A 24,060-nucleotide genomic window follows, 5' to 3' on the forward strand; every position below is an offset into this window, starting at 1 on the left:
TGGTTCAGGCTGAATGGCGATTTCTTTGTCAACAAAGCTAAACCACATCCTCTTTTCTTTCTTTTTTTTTTAAAAACCAACGTTTTGTTTGTACTTATCTTTTTTTGCTGTTTCTGTTACAGTTTCCACTGCAGGTTCAGATGCTTTTGCAGACAGCAAAATCATCTCCATTTAAGGTGGAAATAGGAAAGAAGGAGATGCAGTTGAGCAAGCGAACCCTTAAAATTTTCCACCAACAACTTAACAACAGCACACAGTTAAGGAGGAGCCGTGTGTGTGTGTGTGTGTGTGTGTGTGTGTGTGTGTGTGTGTGTGTGTGTGTGTACACTGTTCAGGTGACAATGAGACTCGAGGCCTTTATTTTCCATGGTAAACCACAGTAGGCTTAACCTCGCTCAACTGTACACAAGAAACACGGGTGTGCACACGCAAATACAAAGACACAAAATGCACTTGGACACACACACACACACACACACACACACACACACACACACACACACACACACACACACACACACACACACAGAGTGACACAGAGAAGATTTGTATTGCCAAAACATAGTAACATTTTGCCCTCAGTACAGTTTTATTGCAAATGAGAAAACAGTGCACTTGTGCCTTGCAGAGCCACAAATAATATCTACATGCGCTGTTTAGCTCTACTACGCTTGGTAATACTGTTTCTGTTGCCATAAGCAGAAACTTCTGAATGTAATATCCAGGTTATGTTTTATGCAACAGCACCTCGCATTAATTTGGACGGCCTTGCAGGCACCAAAGAGGTTCTTGGGGTGTTTTTTTTAAACCCTACAGATCAACAGCAGAAGCATCATTTGAGTAAAATAAATGAAGGATTGCATTTTGCCATTAATATGTTATGAATCAGTGCCGTAAAACAGTGGATAGAACTGCTACAAACAAGTAGGAAGTAGGAGAAGTTGAAGGTGGAAGTCTTGCTTTAATAACATGTACTGCATCCCTGACAAATTACATTAAAAGAGCTGTGTGTGGACACAAATGACACTCTAACCACTCCCCTCTCACCTTAACCAAACAGAATATTTCCACCAGTGAAAAAAGAAAACAAAGGGAAACGCATCTTAACCAGAAAATCTGCTCATAGCTTGTTTTAATACTCAAAAATAGAACAGTCACTCCTCCTAAGGGTCATCCAGTTCTGCAATAATGATCAATAAAGTTGTTATTTTTCTTGGGTCCTGTTTTTGTTTTCTGGAGTGTAACTCTTTAACTCTAACTGTCAGCAGGGTTTCTCCGGGGACATTTGGGGACATTCTCTCCTTTAAAAAAAGGGCGGAAAAAATGAGAAAAATAAAAATCAACAGTCCTCTTTTCTTGCTTCCTCTAATCAAAACAGCATACCACTGACTTGATGTTTAGATAATGGATGCTTAATTGAAACCAGTATTCCCTCAGCTGCTCTGGGATTAATGTGCCTCTGCGGGGGATCAACTGGAGCCTGGATGGCACTCAAGCTGCGCTGCTTGTTTGAGACAGTGTCAGAGTTATGGCTGTCTTTAATTGGAGGCATTAAGATCCTAGGCCCGTTTTAAAATAAAAACAGAAAACAAATTATAGCGCAGACGGGGCGAAGAAGAGAGGCGAAGGGTAAAAAAGAACGAATGCGAGACAGAGAATCGAGACGGGATGAAGGTCGCCACGCTTTGCAGCTCAGTAGGGGAGCCAACAAGTCCTCTGGGTCCTGACAGTGGGTTGACTGCGCCTGTGCCTGCTGTAAATCTGCTTCTGTCTGGGGGATGATTCGGCAAGGGGACCATAAAAACATCACCGATGGAGACTGTTTGTCTGACTGACTGTCAGAATAGAGTCTGTCCTCTTCTCTTCCCTCTGAATGAAATAAAAATGACAGCGTGACATCTGCAGCGAGAAGATGGTGGTGATGGGTGGAGGATTCAGCCTTCGTGAGTTCATTTGGCCAAATCGCATCAGATTAGCTCAGATCTTTTCATTCACAGAATTTTGTGGGGTTTTGATTTGTTTTTTAAACTGCTTAATTTCCCAGCAAGTTGTTTTCATACTGTGCTTTCCTCAAATCTATAGACAGGGCGATCCTGTCGGTGTCGTCATGTTGTCATATAGAGAATCAAAACTGTAGGACATGATCGAGTAGTGATTGTTTGCTGGTAATTCTTTTAAACTGAAATAAAATGTCAGCAGGTTATATTGTAGTCTGCAACACACCATCACATACTTCTTGTCCATGCATCCCTTATGCTACAGTCACACTGGGAAAAACAGTGCTTGGAGACCACGATGAAACAAATAAGTTTACAATCTCACTGCCAATGCAGAGGTTGCTTTGAAGACAGGCAGCAAGTCTACCACCTCTCTCGATCAGTTGCTGCATTCAAACCGACTGGTCTGCTATTAATTGGAGTGTAGTTGGCAATTGCAAGTGAAATATTACAGCGACTAACTATTAGCTGAAATTGCCAATCTGTTATCATCTACATACATACAAATTCATATTCTGTAGTTACATTCAGACCCTCATTCAGAAATTCTGAAATCCTTCCTAGAAAAGTTGGTGCAGGACGGCTATTTAAAATGACACAATGCACTTTTATAGGGATGTAATCAGAATTCAACCAGAGTCGAATCCTATACTGCAGACACACTACACAGACAAGCTGTTCTCACTGGCGCAAAGTGAATCAGATTCAATGTGCAGAGTCAACCGGCAACACACTTGCACCCTGACTGCGTTCATAAATTAAGACTGCAATTACGTGCAACCCTTTGTCAATCTTTCTGATAGCGACTGCAGTCTTGAGTCTTGCTTTGCACGTTCAACCTCTGGTTGCCATAACTACTTGCACCCAGTAAGGAAATTCAAAGAATGCAGTGCAATCCCAGGCCATTGCCGATTTTTCCTAGTTGCAAGAAGGTTGCCGTCCTGTTTTTACTGCAGTATGACTAATGACAGCACTGAGCGCTGAAGTTTAACATGTATGTTTTATTACATATAAAGGTTTGTTATTGTAATCTTTTTCATGTATACAGAATATCATCAGTCATTTGAGAGTAATAATTTGGGGTGCGGACTAATTTAATGGCCCTATTTGATCATTCTGCAGATCAAGAATCTCTTTAAAGGACAACATTTGACAAGGGAAGGACTACTAACACCGGCAGATCTGACACCATTTCCCACCTTATGTTGAATAAAAGCCAAATATTAATGTAATAAATGATATCATCTACAACAGAGAGCTGTACTGTTTCTCAGTGCAGGCCAGGAAAAAAATCTACAGTCATTTTGGCTGCAGCAGCCCCTCTGCTCCCTTTGTTTGCTTCTTTTTCAAAGAGATCCACTTCCTATTGCTGAAAGCAGAAACTGACTGTCAGAATTCGAGCTAGCCGTGGATTCGTGTTCCTTTTCCTTGAGTGCGGTGGTGAAACGGTTAAAGGTGTTCGTAAGGTGTCAGAGTCTGTTTCAACTGAGCCTGTGGTTTTTTTTTCTACCAGGTGCACAACGCGGTTTCCAGCTTCTCATTGTTTACTGCTAACTCCCTTCCGCTACTGCAGTTACCTTCTTCCTCCATTGTTCTCATTCTCTCTCACTATCAGTCTCTCCCTCTTTCAACTTCTTTCACTCTTGGTACAAATTTCTCCATGTTTTTCCTCCATCTGATCAACCCAATCTGTAGCCATCTGATAAATCAGATGATGTGTTTCTTTTGTTGTTCACTTCCTGCCCACCCACCTCTTCCCTTTCATCTGTCCTTGGTGTGCATACAGTGTTTCCCACATACATGTCATGTACTATGTACAACACCTACACAATCGCACACACCCACGCTCACACACAGATCAACCACAGTGCAATGCATATCACGGTTGCTCTAGTTTTTTGTTTGGCCCCAAAAAACGTTCGCACAAGCTGATTTACCACAACACCTTCTCTCACACCTACACGCACAAAACACTGAATAAAAATGCTTTATGAGCTCCATTACTTCCTGAAACATATTAATGTATCAATGACATCAACGTTATTTTTGGGGCTTCTTGTTTATGTTTTGGTTGGTTTTTAATGCCTCCCCTTTCAAATCACCTCTTCCTCTTCCTCAAATCCACCTCTTTATTCTTCGCCCCCTTTTTACGTCAACTCCTCGCTTCCGATAATTGCATCATGACTTCAATCGACATTTTCTGCATGTCATATCTGCTCTCTCATCACCGGCTGATGGGGAAAAACATGCTCTCGTCGCGTGTCCATCTGTGCATTTGCGTGAGTACTGCACTCCTTAAAAGCCTGGGGTTTTTTTTTCTTCTTCTTTCTAATGACCAAATGAAAAGTTCCCATGACTGTAAATGTGGGGATGGGAGTATCTCCCGTTTTCTGGAGAACAGGGCCAAACAAAGGTAGGAAATCAATTTGACGCATGGCTGAGCTCCTTTTGAGGAAACTTGTTGAAAAGGGAATTCCTCCTTTTTCTTGCTTTAAAATGACATTAGCAGATGGACACAGTGCCAAAAACATAGGAGCTCAAACAGGAACAAGCTGTTAGTCCAACATGCAGCGTCCCCGTAGCTCCATTCATAACATCATCCTCTCTACTGGAGAAACTCAAACTATAACATGCTTGGCAAACATGGTGGCATATTGTGGGAAACAGCTTTATCAGGTGCTGGAAAGTAACCGATGATAGGACACGCAGGAATATTTGGGATAAAATCTGGAATGTTTTGGGGAATTTTGGGGCATTGCTTTGCAACATTATGAGTTTTTTTCAGTGCCTTTTATTGCCAGGGATTGTAATTTTTCTGGAATTTTTTCATACTCACTCAAGTTGAATGTGGTGTGGACACTTAGCTATAACTGAAAGAAGAAAACAGTGGATCCTAGTAGCTTCATATGTCAGGTGTTCATAGCGTCATAGCTGAATACTAAAGCAGTGTCTCCATAGTGTAGTGGTTTACACATTTGCCTAACAGGCAAAACATCCCCATCTTTGATCCCAGGAGGAGACAAATCCCATTGGAGTTGTGTCAGGAATGGGATCTGGGATAAAAGCTACCTGCTGTGGTGACCCACTTGCGAAAAAAGCATCTGCATACATATTTCAGTTCAGACAGCGGATGGAAGATCCTAACTGCACATCGCTGGAAGTGGATGACATAAGTGTCTGCTGAACGCTGACTGACTGACCAGTTGGGTGACAGTGGGAGAAGTGAAACAAACTTCAAGGGTGAAAAAAGTGGACACTATAGTGGACACTTTTCACTTCAGCTCTTCATGTCATAACTTTGCTCTTTCTGGTTCTTAGCCAAATACTAAAGCCTAGCTCACGGTCGCCACCCGAGTTGTTTTGCACGCCGACTGCGATGTCGCCACATCTCCATGACTGTTTATACCAGCGCTTGAGGTGCGTTGGGAATCAGACTTGCTGCAGTCTAGTTGCTCCTCAAAGACACCTCCCCATTAGCGCTGGAAAAGGAACACGAGAAGGTGAAACAGGAAGCAAAGCAGGAATTCCAGAAATTCTCTGCTGTTGCACTGATATATCATTGAAATAGTGGGAAAGACCTGGCCAGGTAACAAAAATCACGAGATGCACTGGCAAGCTGAAATGACACCAAAGCACAGTGCAGAACAGCAGGTGTAAATTCATTTTGGGGCATTACCATTTGAAAAGGTAACATAAACTTGGGGTTAGACCATCAACTCTAACAATCACACAAACAACAACACGTGACTTTTTGTCCTGTGTCATAAATGTGCACCAGATGAATCATATCGGTCTCTAGTATATACCATATAGTATATATAAATAGCACATAAAGTTAATGGCTGCCACCGTCTGTAGCAGGCGATTATCGTCAGAGGGAGGAAAAGATTTCTGCTCCCGCGCGTGTGTGTGTCTCAGTATTCGTGTGTGCATGTGTGTGTTTAAGATCACAGCCATGTGTGCTGGGCTGCTTCATGCGGCTGTGGAGGCTCCAGCTGGTCTAGGCAGAGCCACGGGCACGGGGTGGAGAGGGGCGGAGGAGGATGGGGTTTGAGTTTCATTTAGTCGACTATTTTTATGAACACTCTTTCAATAAAGTGCATATTAAAATGATGATAAAGGTCAGCTGCGGAGGCTGAGGTTTGGAGGGCGAAACGAGCGGAGGAGAGCAAAGTCAGTGGAAGAACATTATCAATTACTAGCATCAACACAGCAAATATGAATGTTTTATTTGCAGTGGAAAGCCCATTATGATTGATGATGGTGCTTATTAATTTAAGTCAGTGAGTCAGTGATCAGCTAGACCACTCAACTAACAAGAATGTCAGATAAGAGTGTGTAGGCATTTAAGGGTATTGTTCAAAATCAGTCAAACAAACGTCCAAGAAACTTACCTATTTATCTCAATTAATGACCACATATCAATCTTAAATATCAACTATGATTATATTTGAAACTTATCTGACAAACTCTATTCAACAGTGGGTTTTCTTTTTATAACAGGTGGGCATGCAAGCAGTTACTTACTCATAAAAGGCCTCTTATTAAGTCATTTTGGTTGGTATTAGATCATTGGTTACATTTTTTTAACGTAGGTATTCACAGGTTTTATTAAGCTGCTGTTCCATGTTGTTTTCCACAATTCCCTAAAGAGAACACTGCAGAGTTTATACTGTTGTACTTTATCGTCTAAAGGGGGGGAAACGGGGTTACAAGTTCTCAGTGCCCTTCTGGAAATCCTGAAGACAAAAAAAAATTCCAGAAAACTTGAAATTCCCATTAGCGCAGAAATAAAGAAACATACCCACCAAGTGTTCACGCACACAGGGTACTGTTCTAAACCAGATCAACACTCACAAGAAGATCAGTGACATCAGTGTCGTCAATCTGGAAACACACACACACACACACACACACACGCCCACCCCTCAGAAGCAGAGTGTAAACAGGTTGTAAATTTCCTTACAGTGGATGGATGAAAAGAATCAGAGCTCACATGGAAATTTGTCATTTACGACTGCATGTGGTCGTCACACTGCAAACAGCAGATATGCCAGCGTAGCACAGCGCAGCGGCGAAACGCCCCACAAGTGGCTGAGGGGGAAGGGTTATAAAATTGTAAACACGAACAGAGGAAACATACTTTAAACACCTGAACGACTATTCTGATTTTTAAGAGACAGAGTTGAAATAAAGTTTTTGCTTTTCTCTGCTGTCTGAACTATTCTTTAACATTCTCCTCTGCAGATTTGTTTATGGCAAGTGTTGCAGCTGGACAGATGGCACCACAACAAAGTTATGTGTCAGTTTCATTACCTGAGGAGTCACTTTTTAGACAGACTTATAGGGCATCTATACTTCTCTGTTAAATCTACACCCTTCTGAAACCTTACGCTGTAACCTCCCTGGAGATGTAACTATGTGCCATCCATGTTGCCCGCACAGGTACAAACAGCTTCTTCATCAGATAAGTATAAATTAAGCATTAGGATAAATGTTCAGCTTAAGTAAGACTTAAAAAGAAAAACAACTGCAAGCACTATGACGTTGTGAGTCTTGATGAAAGCTTTTTTTCCCCTGTTGGTTATGTAGAGGTACTACAAATCCAAAAACATGTGCATTTAAGCTTGTGGTGAACTCTGCACTCATTTGCTCAGAGTTTCTGCCCCAGAACACACCACACTCCCACTGCTTACTTAACTATTGTCTTTTAGTCTATGGCTCTTCTGATTAAACCATGGTTTGTGGGGGCATTTTATAAAGGGGAAATTACAAAGCAGATGCTATCAACTTAAGTTTATTTTAGATTTCTAGCTCACAGGTGCACAAGTTACAAATCCAATTCCTAGAACGTCTTTAAGGAAGTTTTTTATACCTATATTTTCAATGTCAGCACATTGAAGCTAAACTATGACGACAGGAACGCTCGATTTACTTATTAGACTGAATGCAGTCGAGACTTAAGGACTAAATGTTGTGGATCTTTTAATACTTGCGTGCGATAAACTGTCCTTTGCCAATCTTAAGATGCAGATCTTACAATTTTGTAGTGCAGATATAAATGACAGCATATATCAAATTAGCTCAGTTTATCTGATCAGCGACTCATCAGGTCCCATTCCTGAAATTCAGATTTCTCATCATCTCTGAATAAAATTGTGTAACCCATCACTTGGTTTCTTTTTTTGGAAAGTACGACATGATTATGTGCGAGTTACATGTAAAACTCTTCGAGAAAGGTAGCAACTTCTTTTGCGAAACTGTCTGATTATTGTCAGTAATGAAGAGGAAATGAAACTACACTTTTAATTCCCATAGGTCATGTGACCTAAAAAAAAATCCCACTCTCTCTCACTTTCTCTCCGTCTGTCTGACAGACACACAAACACACACACAGACTACTACACACAGAAACCCAGTATAGAGTGTAATCACCTGAATATCACTTGATCTCCTACCGATATGTAAACCTAACATCCATGTTGGAATTTCTTATACATTTAAAAGTTTAAATTACAACAAAATTGAATGTTTATAATTATACGGTCTTAACGTGACAGTATAAAGCCCCTTGATGTGACTGCTGTTGTGATTTGGCGCTATATAAATAAAACTGAAGTCTATTGAATTAATAACTTTAACTAAAATATGCCGACTCGGCAAACTACTCTTGCAGGTGCAAGGTGTTAGTGTAAATCCCTTCACGCCAGTAACATATATGAACTTACCCTTTGCTGATTCATTAATTAATTTATATAGATTCACTTTAACTTCTCATATTTATATCTTCATATATATATATATATATATAGTCTGAATATGTTGTTTCTTCATCAGTGCACTACGAATCTCCTCATTGCCCAAGGACCCAGGATGAAGGAGGGATTCAGCCTGTTAACAGGTTGCGTGTGTGGCCTGCTAACCTACAAACTTTGTGATGTGGTTCAGTGTGTGTGCGTGTGTCTCTTTAAATGGCCTGTTCCACAAAGCAGCAACATGCTTGTTCTGGGGAGCTGCCAGATGCCCAATCATGATAACAGCGACACATTAGACTACACACTGCACGGGTGTTAAAATACATATTCGATGTAATATCCTTTTGCACTTCTTTGAACCAACTTGTCTTTGTGACCTATCCTGAAGGCAGCGTAGACATCAAATTTTTGGAAGTGCATACTGTGTAGTAAAAGTTAAAGTAATCTTAGGGCTCGCAGTTTTCTTTCAGTTTCAGCTGGACACCATGCGGGTTTGTTATCCCGTGAGTAAACTGTGCTGCATCACTACTTCCTTAAAGCAAAAACCACACGTTTTAAACCATGATATTGTGGACAACGATATGTGAGAAACTAGCACTTCAAATTTTTCTCCAGTTCTTTTTACTTGACCAGCAAACCATGCGTGCAGCGCGAAGATGCACATAGACACATATGCATGCGCGTGTGGCTGCTTTGATATCTGCTGGTGTAAGAGAGAGACATTGCTGTCATTGATTAACTACAGGCTGTGAACACACATCTGGGAGGTCTGGACAGCTCGCTCTGTAAACAACAACGTAGAAGTTTTGCATGGTTTCGCTCCACAGGCCAATGACTCACCTGGGTGCAACATCCCGCAACTCTCTCACTGACTCACACAGACATACATGTGCGCACACACACACACAGACACACACACACCTCATAAACAAACACTGGGACCTAAACAAAGAGCCTCTTTGTGAACCTTGACCTTATGTCAACTACCTTTATGTCTCTCTGTGTTTCTTTTTTTTTTTCAATCCTGCAAAAATGCGACCACTTCCCCCTTCAAGCTGTTACAGTGCATAACTCTCCCATTCAAGCAGAAAACTGGCATGTATACACAGCTTAGAGAGTAAGGAATAAAAATGAACTTAAAACAAACAAAAAAAAACACTTTGAGTGAGTTTATGTTTGCTTAAGGTTTCCTTGAACCACATGTTGCACAACACGGGATCTGAGGTGCTCCGAAGTGCTGCTTTACGGAGACCTCGATGCAGTGCCAACGCTACAAGACGGCAACTAAAATCAAGGCCCTCTGTGTTTTAACACGTTTGACCTCTAGCATATTCTTGCTGGCAGGAAACGTAGGTGGAATCATGGGAAATGTGGTCTTCATTTAGAAAAACACCTGCACTAACGCCACATGAGGTTACCAACCTTCAAGACCCCTTGTTTTCATTTTAGTTTCATACCAACTGCAGAAACTTTAGCACACTTAGTTCGGCGTGGTGCTCGCTGAGCGAACACATGCTGTTTTGTCTCCGCTGGTGCGTTTGAGTGTATGAAGGCAGAGAGAGAGCGAGAGAGAGAGAAATACAGTTAATAATAATCAAATAAACCCACAGTTCCTTTGCCAACACCTGTCTTTTACTGCTCTACCACTTCCCCCACCCCATCTTCCTTCAACGCCGGAAAGAAATAAGTGGATGAATAATTACAGGTATAAACACCTCGGGGCTATCCAAAGGGTTTTTTTTCTCCCCCTCCTGATATTCTTCTTAACATTACCGCCTCTTCAAATAGTCTTCTGAACAGTTTCTCTTCAGGTGCCTTCACAGCCCGCTACTTCAAAGCCAGTAGGGCGATGAGAAGGCTCTTATGGTCATTTGTATTTTAATCTTTCCCCCTCCTCTTCTCCTCCTTCTATAGCGCTGTCTTTACCTCTCCAGCCTTTCCTCTATAAAAATCTATTTATCTGTCTTCATCCGCATCTATTTCGATCTTGGGCTCACATTTTCCGTTGGCTGTGGTCTCCCTGAGACTAAGCGAACATGGCAACCTCAAACAAACAAGCATGATATCCAGCAATTATAAAGATTATGATTTATATCAACTAGAAACATCTTTGTTTGGTCCTTGCATTTGCTTTTCATGTCTTTTGTCACTGACACAAGACGAAAGTACACATCAGAAGCCATATTTACATGAGAAAGTTTTATTTTATATTTACATCTGATAGGCGAATAACTTTTTAGATAGATATCTTTTCATATCTAAGGCACTGAATTGAGTATTTTGGCATTCATGGATGCAAATTTGCAAGAAAGCGTCAGATTATGAGATGCACCTCCTTTTTCCTTCAATATTTTATTCCCGCTGTCAAATAATAAACACTTACAATTTAAACCAATGTTTCAACACCAGTCAATACTCCTTCAAATCACAGCCAGTTGCCACTTCCTTAAAGCTTAAAGTTTCTTTGTTTCATCTTATTTTGTTGCTGTTACAATGATACACGTCCATATTAAACACAGCTGGAGTTTTAATAAATAAGCTTATGCTCAGATTTGGACAGTTTTTTATTATATTCTTGGCTCTGTATGATGTCAGTAAGATCCGACTTGATTATAAGGTCGTCTCTGGCTGTGAGCATAGAAGCCCCACCCATCAAACCTTCTGTTTGCGAGGGGTAGCCGATCAAAGAGAAAGTTGGTCTTAATGTCGGAAAAGCTTTTTTTTTCTTCCCCCCAACAAAGTGGGATGAACCGAGGGGCCGCGCTGAAGCCCAGTATAAGATCAACAGGGATTATTTTGAGCTGTGAATTATGCAAAGCCATTCCAGGAGAGTCCAAAAATAAAATATGGAGCTGGAAAATGAGCGTAACAGGTTCCCTTTAAGAGGTCCTCGCAGAAGTTAACCAACGTGAGGTGACTGTGATGGAAAATGGTGAACAGCAGGGCAGGGGTGGAGAGCTAATAAGAGAGTAAATTAAACTGAACTGACACAATGCTGAATAGTGTTGATATATAGTAATTAGATATACAAACGCTTGATATAAATAGATAGTTTTAGAGGATTTGGGTGGATTTTTGTCCTCAGTTACACTGTTATATTAAAGTCTTGTAAATGCTGCTGCTGTAATATGACACTATTTTTAACATGGGTAACATATTGTGATCACATTGCTTCATGTCTCCTTTTATTGAGTCCCAAATTTAGTTTTAATAGTTAATAAATAGTGAACGAGGACACTCAATGTTTTCATGTTTGATCGGAGCAGTAATTGACTCCTGTTTACACTCTGCACAAACATAATCACAGACTTACACACATCATAACGACAGAAAAAGCTGTCAGCTGGGGCTTCTTAAAGCCCTCTCAGCATACTTTGAATACTACATTAATAGTTCAAAAACGTTTACTTCATGGATGCAACGCAGCAAGGGTGTTACTTTAAAGCAGAGTTGTCAGTTATAGTTAAAGGAGAAAAAGATCCTAGAAAAGACAAGATGCAAGCTTTCCATCCGAACTTGGGCTTTTCCCGCATTCTAGTGAAAGCTGCTTTTCTTTTAGGCCTCTTAAATCCGAGTGTGCAGGGTCCTTATCGTAGGCAGTCAGAGACAGGGAGGCCCCAGCACTGCTCATCCCAGCCCCTGGGTCTGTATGAAGGGGGGATTAGGGAGGCCTCAGCCTGTGTTGCTGCCATTGTTTACCAAGAGACTAGGGGAAGGCTGAACAACCCCCCTGTCAACACTGCAATACAATGGGAAACAAGGAAGTGGCAAGATCCTAGAGACTTGCGCACACACATGCCATTCCCTTGATCTTGGAGGATCGACCTCGTATTATTTGGGAGATTGGAGGAGGAGGAAAGGGGAACGGGGAGGAGAGCTTGTTCACAACGGCAACTGATTTCTGAATGGATACAAGAAAAAGGAGGAGATGTATGAAAAACCTTTATGGGCTAAAAGATGTGAAATTACTCAAACAGAAAGCATAAGCTTTCAGTTGAAGTGGGAGAAAACAATCAAACTGATATTTCTTTGTAGGCTGAGACAGTAAAATGTTCAAAACACACACTTCAGCTGAGTCTTTAGAGTCACAGAAATGACGACGTTCCCCCGCCGCCTTTCCCAAACATGTAAACCATCTCTTAGCAGCCTTCCTGTCAATTTTTAATTCTGCTCTGTGAACCGAAATGTCAAATGAGCAGGAAATTCCCCCAAATCAGACAACACTGAGCTGTAAAACACAGGCTCGTAAATTCCACTGACTGAAAGCACGCTGTCAAACTGCATTTCGACCAAACATTTACTGTTATCCCAAAGAACCTGAGCCATTTACAGTCAGTGTCCAGGTAGGCTGAGCGGGAAAGTGTTTTAGAGCAGCCTGCTGCCTTCAGAGCATGCTGACGTCACAGTGTGACCACAGCTTCCACATCACAGGGAGTTTCACAGCCTCTCTGACAGCGAATAGATTTGCATGCAGACAAATATCAGATATTAGCTTAAACTGCTTAATTTTTCAGATAATGACCCACAAACAGACCAGACGGACAATCTTTGAAGTCTGTGGACAAAGTTGTGCAACAATTCAGCGCTTTATCACCGAACCTCAAACATCTTCAGACTTACAGATTCCTTTTTGATCGAATCATGTCGAAGCTGCTCTACATGCGAACATCAATCCAGAAAGGTGTGCTTCTTTCAAACTAACCACGAGGCACGCTGGATCTCTCAGACGACTGGTGGTAAAAGGTTACTGATTAAAATCCAAATACTTGGCTCATTAATATACAACCGCTAACCACCAATCACTTTGCGCATGACTCACTGGCCACTTCAGATAAAGTAAAAACCCTGGTTTTTGCTTCAGCGGGCAGGCCACCCACTAATTCCAACCAAACATCCATCAATCCCCTTCAACAATCAAGCAATGTTGCTTCTACTTTGCTTCTCCTCTTACTTCAGTCTAACCCTCTCGATTCCTTCGCAGCAGAGAATCGTCACAATAAAAATCTCACGGCGAGATTAAAATTAAGAGGCTTTTATTGTGAAGCAGCTGTAGGAAGTGCACCTGGCGTTATGGAAACCAATAACAACTGTTAACTTCCAGTCGAGAATAAAATATGCACTTCTTTTCAGAGCCCACAACTTTGAGATATTTGACTAGTTTTCTAAGAGTTGTAGGTTCCAGGAACTGAGAAAAAAACAACTGCCTCCTCCTTACAAATTAATATCCAAACTGTCCACTAATAACAGGCGTTTTAGGGGAAGTCATGTGAGTAATCGCCAGATGTTTACCTAAAAATGGCCACTAACATATTAAATATTTGATATTAATGCAAATAAACCACAAAAAAATCAGCAGAACCAAAATGTGTTGCAATGCAGCTCTATAACACTATGTTTTTCTCATCACTTCTGTTTCTTCTTCTATTGATTCGTTGTCTCCTTTCCTTCACAATCAATCAAAACATTAAGTAATGAAGAGCTGGTGCTCATGCTCAGATAAGTTGATCCTGTGTGATCCTGTGTTACTTAAGAGGTTAATGAAATACACACACACACACACACACACACACACACACACACACACACACACACACACACACAAAAAGTTCTTATGCTTCCGATGCATATAATTGGAAATGAATGAAAATAAGCTTTGCTATTTTCCCCTCTGATCTCCTTTTAATAGTTCGCAATTACCAAGAAGTTATCTCTCCGAGTAGGAAAATGAAGTGAGGAGAGATGCTTGGAACCACCTCAGATGCTGAAGACAGCACAAGACAATAAAGGAGATGGATATGTGGAAATGGCAAGCGTGCAAAGGGAGTGAAGAGGAAGATGGATGGAAGCTGAAGACAGAAAAACACTCTTATTTCTACTGAAGGTCTCCCCTGCGACAGGGTTTAACTGCCTGAGACGACAAAGACTCATGATCCCTTCAAAAATAATAATAAAAAAAGAGAGCGAGAGAGAGAGAGAGTGTCTGCTGGTAATTCACAGCATTATACACACAGCAAGAAGAGAGCTGACACACACGCTGCATCCACAGTATACGGCGAGCATCATCACACAAAACACACCATGAACCCTGGGTACAAACACAAGCCTAAGGCAACAAACTAGAAAACACACACACACACACACACACACACACACACACACACACACACACACACACACACACACACACACACACACACACACACACACACAAAACATGCAAAAAGCTTTGATACATACAGATTACTTAGTGTAATGAACTTAAACAGCAAACACTGACACGCACGCGCGCTGACAAACACACTCGAGATAAAGCTTTATCCAAAGACAACAAGCTGAGGGAGTTTAGTCATATCTCTGAATCCCACAAATCTCCTTCTCTGGCCACTTCCCCTGAAAGGACGGCTGATATCTCCATTAATGCAACAACAGTGAAATGTCCCATGAAATGCTGTAATAGGAGTATTATCGCTGAATGGGATAAGGAGCCAATACACGCTCTCCAGCATGTAGTCGCTTTGTAAAAAACACTTCTCAGCAGAGATTAGAGGCTTCTTCTTTTCTCTTTAAATCTAAAATTTTAAATGTTAATACCAAAATAACAAGGAGTGATTATCAGTCTGTTTGCGTCCATTTCTGCCACTTTGATTCAGCTGTATAAGGAAAACAATGCGTTAATCTTTCATAACAACAGCTCAGGGAATTTTTTTCTCCTCCTATGTGAAATGTAAGTCAGCCCACTCCGACGGTCAGGGGCTGCGCAGGTTTTCATATAAATGTTTTTTCTTTAGTTGGCGATTAAAAAGTGCAAAAAGCTGGCTAGACCTTTACAAGTGAGGATAAACCCACACAGACACAAGCAGACTGATTTTACAATTAATTTCTGACTTTCAGTCATTCAGCTGAGGTTCTCACAATGACTGCAACAGTTCAAAGCAGTTTACGGGAACGCACAAAGGTGTTGTTGTTTCTTCAGGTGAGCTGGTGACATGTGGGCAATGCTGCAGAAAATTTTACACCACAGCCTGTTAAATAAATTCATGTTTAAAAAAAGAAAAGAAAGTATATCAAAGGGTTTGACTTCAAATAACACAGATGAAGCTACACTTTCTTTTCTCTTAATAGGTTTCTTAATACGTTTAAAAGATCAGAAAAGCAGTGCTTATAATATATTCAAGTGTTCTGACGATTGAATCATCTTTATTGTCATTACACACGGTGCAATGATATTTGGTTTGGCTTTCTTCTAGGACAAAAAATGAGAAATAAACAGAATGAATAAAGAATTGGTACGTAACTGAAGATAAAAAAAATAAACTCAGGAGAAAAGCGATTTGTGAACAATTTGACAGTGTAGTGTAACAAAAGCAGAAAACTGATCAAAACTGTTTCGATTAATACATGTGTACTTGATCGATGAATTAATTCAGTTGTCTCCTGATTCATTTTATGTTGATTAGTAATTAATGATTAACCAATTCACTGTTTTGACTCTAAGTAACTGCACGTAGATTAATCCACGAAACTAAACATAAGTGTATACCTTCAGGACGTAAGGCAGTTATTACTTCTTGTTATTGATAAAATATCTGAACTAAGACAGACGGATGATTTAAGGTTTACATTTTTTATAACCAAACAGGTAAGTTTGATAGCAGGGTCCCAGCAGCAGTGAGCATAAATCTGCCTCCGCCGAATGTGAGCATAAGCTACCATCTCATCGGGTACACACAAAATCAAGAAGTCGCAATCATCTCACCTTTTAAAGACTACTTGATGAGTGAAAATACAACAAACACCAACGATAAAGCTGTTTAAACACATATTCTACAGAAAAAATGTCTGAAAAATCAAACTCTTGTGCTGCCAGAGTAGAGCATGCATGGGCAAGACATGAGGCGACCACTTAATAGCGATGAATTCACCTGCACTGCTCTAACACTCGTGCAACCTGGCACAATCGGACAGACTTTGTACTACAGGACTGGCAGGCTGAAGACCATTTAATGTCCATTCTGACTGGATCTGACATTTTTTCACCCGCAAAAAAAAGATCTAAAAAAGATCCAGGCTCCAGTGCATGTGCGACATGAGACACTAGAAGCGTAAGTCATAGCTCCAGGACAAGACAGGCCAGCAGTGAGACATGGACACACGCACACAGAAATGTCCCATGTCAACATCACAATAACGGGAAAACCACAAACAGCTCTTTTTTCTGTCAGTCACCCTGACCCTGAACTTCTGATCCAGCTCTGCCATCCATAATCATCACCCCCCCCACCTCACCCGCTAAACCACTACTCTCAGCCCCTTTCAAGTGGCAGGTTAGACGGGGCCTGATACCCCGCTACCGCCTCACAACCAGCGGGCTAATTACAAGGGAAGCAGCAACAAGTGAGCATTGTGTGGAGTCTCGAAGACACACGGGGGGGAAGAAAGTGCTCTTTATCGTGCCACCACCACCGCCGCCACCACCGGTACCCCTTCACCCCCCCCTCACTCTACCCAACTCGCCAATCCCACCCCCAACGAGAACAATCTATGAGAGGCTTCTGTGGTTGGAGAAGAGAAGAGAAGAGAAGAGAAGAGAAGAGAAGAGAAGAGAAGAGAAGAAGGTGGAAGACACCATGTTTGTCTCCACTTCTTCACAATGTTTGTCACGATGCCGGATGTGCCGTGTTATGCAGCTTCGAGTATAAAGACGTTTGAGGAAACAACAAGCATGCTCACTAAGACTCGTAGTTCATTCAGTCGTATTCTCAGAATGTAACTGGTTACTGAATACAGACTCTGAAAATGAAATGTGATTTCCTAGGAGACGCTGCTGTACCTACAAGTGCTTCTCTTACAAAGGCTTTGCTTTATGTGCAAAACAGCACAATTAAATGGAGCTAGCAGGTCAAGGATGTATTCTATACAAGAATATAAAAAGAAATAAACAGTAAAATAAGAGTTTTCACACTGTATTTTTTTTCTAGCAAGCCTGAAAGGAGCAAATGTAAAACTAAAGTGAAAAGGCACTGTGTAGCCAAATCACATGTATGAACAGCATAACCCGTCTTTACTTTACAGATGCACGTAGCTCCATTATATGTTTTTCTTTAGAGCTGTGGCGGAGAAAAGAAGCCACTCTCATACTATGTATTTTCCCCACAGACTACAATTTTAAATTTTAGTTTCATTTAAAAAAACATGGAAAATGGAGGTAAGTCTCTAACAACTGTCAGCTTTTATTCTGAAAAATCACAGACCCTATTAAAGTCTCCCATGACCAGCCAACGGGCCCTGACCTGGACACTGACGGCGTCTTGAAACACTCTTAAGAAGCTTCAAGGTGCCATTAGAAAATCATATTTTCCAGCCATAAATCAGCATATTCCTTATTCACTGTGCTCTCACATGAAATCAGCCTACAGCACATGTCATCTCACAAACAGGCATCTATGCTGTTTAGCAACGTCTTGTCTGCTAGAGCAGGGGGTTAATTCAGGCAACAGGATTACGCAGCACGTGAAAAATGAATTAGGCACAACCGTTCACGTTCGGCGCAATTACTCAGCCTATCCATGGATATTGGTTCTTAACGGGTGACTCGAAGGGATTTTTTTTTTATGATGAATTCTTTAAGGGCTGTCTGGCTGGGTGAGCGATACTGCATACTTGAAATCTTTCCACGAGTCGTTCTGATGTTTGTTTTAGCGGTTTTAACACTTAGAACTGCTATTAAGGCTGTGCAATAAACCTCTTGTCATTCACCCGGGGTACAAACAGATGGGAAAACGTCACGTGAAACGGTTCGCGATGACGACATCAATCAAATTCCAACTTCAGCAACGGCATAAACAAAAACAAGCTTTTTTTTCCTGTTTTTTTTTTTTTTTTGCTTTGCCTCATGAGGCTGCGGCACTTTGATTTCATTCCGCTGTGTTTTAAATGCAGCTTTATTTTATAAGGCAGTTAGGGATGGTGTGAGGATTGGGGATGGGGTGTGGGGGGAGTTAGCAGCACAGTTCAAAGCCAAATCAGAGCATGTGTAAAGTTTGAGAGAGATCTGCAGTGATGTGCCATTCATCTTCAGTCTGACAGACTCGTGTTGTCTCTTCTGAATCTAAAACCTAGTGCAACATAAGCTGACTGATTCTGCTTTGTAATGTGAAAGAGACCCCCCCCCCTCAAAAAAATAAAAAATAAAGCTGGTAGTTTAAACCCCTCTAAATAAGAGAAGCAGCATTAAAATTCTGTGTAATGTTTTAGGGGGTTATAGCTGAGCCACAATATGCTAATTGCATCTAAAAGGGGAAAACATCACTGAAATTTAGGCTGATGTGAGGGGAACTTTCCTAATTCTCAAAACTGCATGCACATAAAAAATAGAAATTATGAATTATGAAACAGAAAATACCAAGAAGAAATGTTTTATGCTTTTATGCACAAAAAGTCGAGTAAATTCTCCACCGCTTTGCATCTCTTTTCTCTCGAACTGAGACTACTGAGGATGTCTTTGCACCAGCCAAAAAAAAAATACAAAAATACAAAATAAAATCACTCAGAGGACACCAGGCTTGATATCTCCATCTACGAGTATGCATTCATTTTATTCTCCCTAACTACAAAACACTGGATTTCTCTTCTGGGGCTCAGCACTGTGTGTTTACAGTCTGGACTTGATACTAAATAATACAAAGACAAGCTGAGGCGCAAAAACTTGCACCTTAAGGAGTCCTCAGGAGCACAGAATATCATCAGCTACTAAGAGGAGAACCATAGCCAGCGGAAGGATTCAACGAGAAGTGGACTTACAGATGGAGAAACGGAGCTGTTGGGGAGATAGGGGTCTGGCAGCATCAGGAACGGGTACCCTGGATATCCCGGCGACTTGTACATACCTCCATCTTGCTGCTTCGACACTGACAGGAAAAGCAAACAATTAGAAGCTGTCACCTTTGTTGCCTAATTTTTCCAAACTCTTTTGATTTGCTGTCTAAATCTCAATATTTATCATATAATAATGCATTTAATTTACAATGAAACTCATGACAGCTCAGGGGAAAAGAAAAAATCAACAACAATAAAGCTAAAGCTGTGGGTGCAAATGCTGGATGTGAGGATTAAAATAAAAATCAAACCTGATACTTACTCACACAATGCTGCTAAGGTGTTAAGGTCAAAATAAAAAGAAGGTAAACGTGCATATAAAGCAGCTCAGCTATTTACAGGCATTCTAGTTACTACACTTTACATCCGTGAATGAGCAGAGGCAACAATACTGGAGACAAAAGCGTTACAACCACCACATAGTCTTAGAGGCGTGAACTTCTGTAGCCTATGTGTTAATTTATTTCTTACCACCACCCATATTAAGCACGAGAGGCCTATGTGGAGGTCAGATACGACTAGGCTATACCTGCTTAGAAAGACACACACACACACACAAAACACAAACACAAAACAACTGGCTTCCCTCGTGAGTGCTGAGCTTTCTTGCGAAGGTGACAAAACTTTTAACGTGGCCAGAACCAGAGTGACAGAATCTGAGGGTAATCAGCATCCCTCAGGGCGGAACTGTTTTTTCTTATTTCTGCGGGTTTCACTTTTTCTCGAGGACCATCAAATAGACCAGTTTTTAAAAACCGCAAATCCACATTTGATGAGGATTTTTTTCTTTTTTTGATCAAAGGATCACAAGGTGAGAGCATTCTTCCTTTCAGAGATGAGTACACACAACAGTGATGCCTATAATTAAAGCTGCTTTGTATATGTTGTCTAAATGCGCCCTGGCGTAGTTAGGGGAATTTGCTTCTTTTTTTTCTTCTCTATCTTTTTGGGTGGTAGGTTTGAAGAAAAAGGAAGGCTGACCTTGCTTTTTTGGCAAAATCTTATAAAAGATCACTAGATAAGTAAGCTTAAAACATAGTGAATTAAAATTAAAGCCACTAGCAATTTTTACCGCTACTGAGAAGTTGCTTTGCCCTGCACACCAGTGCCTTTACCTAAGCTTAATGACAATTTAAGGCCAAGAGGGTTCCACTTTTTTAAAGACAGCTAGTCTGCTTGCATCTCTGCTGAGCTCTGCTAATTTGACTGAGCAGCAGAGGAAATCTCCCCAGCAAGCTATAGATCTGAGAGATAAACTAAAGAGCTGAAGACAGGATGGCCATCTTTTTTTTTTGTTTTGTTTTGCAGTGTACACCTGAGCGGTGCTTCTTTGAAGTTTTAATGCAGCAGCACGTGCGCCCGTGACCAAAATAACTCCTTGCTTTGACACAGTGGGTGGTTTTTACTGCTTTCTTACACAGTACTTGACTGCTCATAGAGTGAGTATGTTCATGTTTTTTTCGTTTGTTTGTTTTCCCAAGTTTTTTTATTTGTGTTTTCTGCTTACCAACGTCGAGATGCTCCCGGTGTTTGTCTGGGAAGCCCCTCTGCTCGCCGTGCTGTCCCCGTCTGACCGCCTGGAAGGGATCGTAAACAAACACCGAGTGAGAATTACCCGAAAAAGTCACGAAAAAGCCACAAACCGCTGCCAAACAAGAGTGACTTTATATTGACCTTATCACGCTAATAAGTGCAATTCAGTTTTCCTCTCGTCCTGTAGTAGACCTGTACCACCACCACCACCCCCTCTTCTTTTTTTAACTACTATAACCCTGGAGGCAAGTTGACTGCGCGAGTTGGTTTCATTCAAAGCTTCTCAGCAGTGCGTAAAATAAAACAAGCTTTCCACACACACTTTCTCCCTCTGTCTCTCACACGCACTCACACTCCGTGACACCTACCGCTGCGTTCGGACTTTGATTTATTTCCGACTCGTTCACCAGAGAGGACTTGAGGTCGGCCAGGTCTCTCTCCGTGAACGCGTTTTCTTGGATTTTCTCCTCTTGCTCTCCTTCGTCCTTAAACGATATCATCTCATCATTGGCTCCCAGGTCGTCCCCGCCGCCGCTGCTAAGCTGAGGCATGTCTACTTCCCCCCTCCTCTTCGATGTTATACACGTTTAAAAAAATGATACTGACAAAAAATAAAAATAAAAAAGTAGAAAGAAAAAGATTCAGCGGGACTTCTCTGTTAAAATCTCCTCAGTCTGGGGCGCCTCCGAAGTACAGAAACCCCCACCGCATACAGAAAAAAGTTGAGATGTGGCGTCCCCCGGCTGGTTGGTTGGTAGAAGACTAATGTTTCCCTACAGCAGCAAACAGCTCATTTGAGCCCAAGACAAGGCGAGGAGTCCGACATCAAAGGGCGCCGACCGGATGATTGACAGGCCCGATGACTTGTTGGGGGGTTGTACAATTGTTTCGGCAGAGGGCTGAGCTTCTTAAAGAGACATCACCTCTCCCAGCTCAGGCGAACAGACGTTATTCATGACTTCCAGGGGCGACTTTACACCTTCCACGATCCCACGGCTGCCACCTAAACTTCAGCTGGGAGATCAGTTTTGTTGCGCTTCTGCAACTTTTTCGTCATGAATTCCGCCAGTGCGGTGTATTTACGTACACTGAATCAGTGTAGTAAAATACGCACTGCTGCTTTGCAGTTGATGCAACTTATCAGACTTAGCTGTAGATACGGTTTTTACTATTTAATATAAAATATATTTAATAATATAAATATATTAAATATATATTTATTTAAATCAACTTTATTTACATAGCAATTATTAGCAATAATCCGGTTATATCAGCTATATTGTATTGTAGTCATTCCTTTTTAATTAATGCTTTTGATACTTTGAGTACATTGCAGTAATGCTACTTTATGTAAGTAACATTTAAAATGAAAGAGTTTTACTTTTAATGGAGTATATTTATATAATACTGTTACTGTTATTGTAGCAAAATAATCAAATACTTTCTTCAGCACTGTTTATATTCTAAAGTAGCTGTATCTAGAGTCTTTTTACTACTTTTTTTTTATTTCACTCTAGAATTCCTGTTTTTGATATTTAAATCATAATCACTAACTCATTCATGTAGTGCTTAGATATAATGCTACTGTAAAGCTCGCACAGAATCTCAGTTTTCTTTTCTTCACCTACTGGTTTAAAGCCAATGTATGCACTTTGAGAGAGCTAAAAAATATATTATCCAAACTTGAGGAAATGATTTTTGGCTTGACCTCAGCCATAGAATATTAATTTCCATCTATATAGGCTTTTACATATTCCTTTATATGCTTACATTGTACTTAGATTATATTTACATATTTATTTATAAATGAGAGCTGTGGGTTTTAGTATGGTTACTTTTTGTTTTTGTTTTGGAGTAGCTTTAGATAATTTTAATTAAAAATAAACCATATTGTCTTAAACTGACCTATGGTGAAGCCCCTCAGCTCATCCAAAGCCAAAAAATAAAAAATAAAATAAAAAAATAACAAGAAAGGAAAGTAGCTTTCTTCTTATTGGCAGCCCCTTATAAATCGAAGATTTGAATGGCATGTGGGTGGTGCTGTGGTTCTTACAACTAGCGCTGTGCACTTGAAATAACCATATAAGGACATCTGCTTTTAATGACATCACACAGAGCCAAGAATAAAAAATCATCCAGAAACAGAGCATTTAGAGCTGCATGGAATCTGAAATTTTTGCCCATACAGTCATCATTTAAAAATTTGGCCATGTTTAATATGAACATCTATCATTCCAACAGCAACAAAAATAAGGAAAAAATAGGTCATAGTTCATTGTTACTGCTTATAAATTCTATCCTTAAAAGTTTCAATAAAATAATACAAATGTTGATGCTTCGTAACAGATCTGGAAATCAAAAGAGTATAAGTATAAGTAGTTCACTGCAACTTTGGCCATGTTATGTGAGCATCTGCCACTGTCAGAGAATATATGCCATAAACAAAATATGACAATCATTTCATTAGTTAATCTGCTTTTAAAGTAACCTATAAACTAGCAACAGATATTTTTATAAGAAATATAATATAACACGGAACTTTGGAACATACTTCAAGGTAAGTTAAAGAAGTAATAAAATGCAAGAAAGCAGAAAAACAAAGATGTTTTAAGCATGACCTGAATATGGAGTAAAATACACAAATAATGCAAGCCTTGTATTTACAAAGAAATGAAACGAACACTGATAAATGGATTTGGATCTTTATATTGTAGCTTCAAAGAAAACAGAAGTCTATAAGTAAATTAAATGAGAGCAATGAATAACAGTCAAATCAGGTCTGCATGTACAAAACACTTCATGTTAAGTCACTGTGCATGTGTTGTGTATTCAATAGCTGCTCTGATGACTGTTCGCGTAAAATTAAAGTGTCTATATGGCCCTATCGTATTTTTTTTTTA

At 40.5% G+C, this 24,060-nt stretch overlaps 1 protein-coding gene across 4 annotated transcripts in view; it reads right to left on the reverse strand.

Moving 5' to 3' along the window:
• The window catches only part of tcf7 (transcription factor 7), a 72,334-nt gene extending 50,434 nt beyond the window's left edge, over positions 1-21,900 (reverse strand). For all 4 annotated transcript variants that reach the window (XM_063485584.1, XM_063485586.1, XM_063485583.1 and 1 more), the window contains exons 1-3: positions 21,529-21,900; positions 21,135-21,204; positions 19,553-19,659 (exon numbers count right to left, since the gene is read on the reverse strand). In XM_063485584.1, coding sequence (XP_063341654.1) covers positions 19,553-19,659; positions 21,135-21,204; positions 21,529-21,711 — 360 coding nt within the window. In that variant the 5' untranslated portion in view covers positions 21,712-21,900. The remainder of the gene's footprint in view (positions 1-19,552; positions 19,660-21,134; positions 21,205-21,528) is intronic.
• Positions 21,901-24,060: the final 2,160 nt, after the last annotated feature.

Source organism: Pelmatolapia mariae, linkage group LG10_11, assembly GCF_036321145.2.
Source record: "Pelmatolapia mariae isolate MD_Pm_ZW linkage group LG10_11, Pm_UMD_F_2, whole genome shotgun sequence".
Classification (NCBI taxonomy): Eukaryota; Metazoa; Chordata; class Actinopteri; order Cichliformes; family Cichlidae; genus Pelmatolapia; species Pelmatolapia mariae.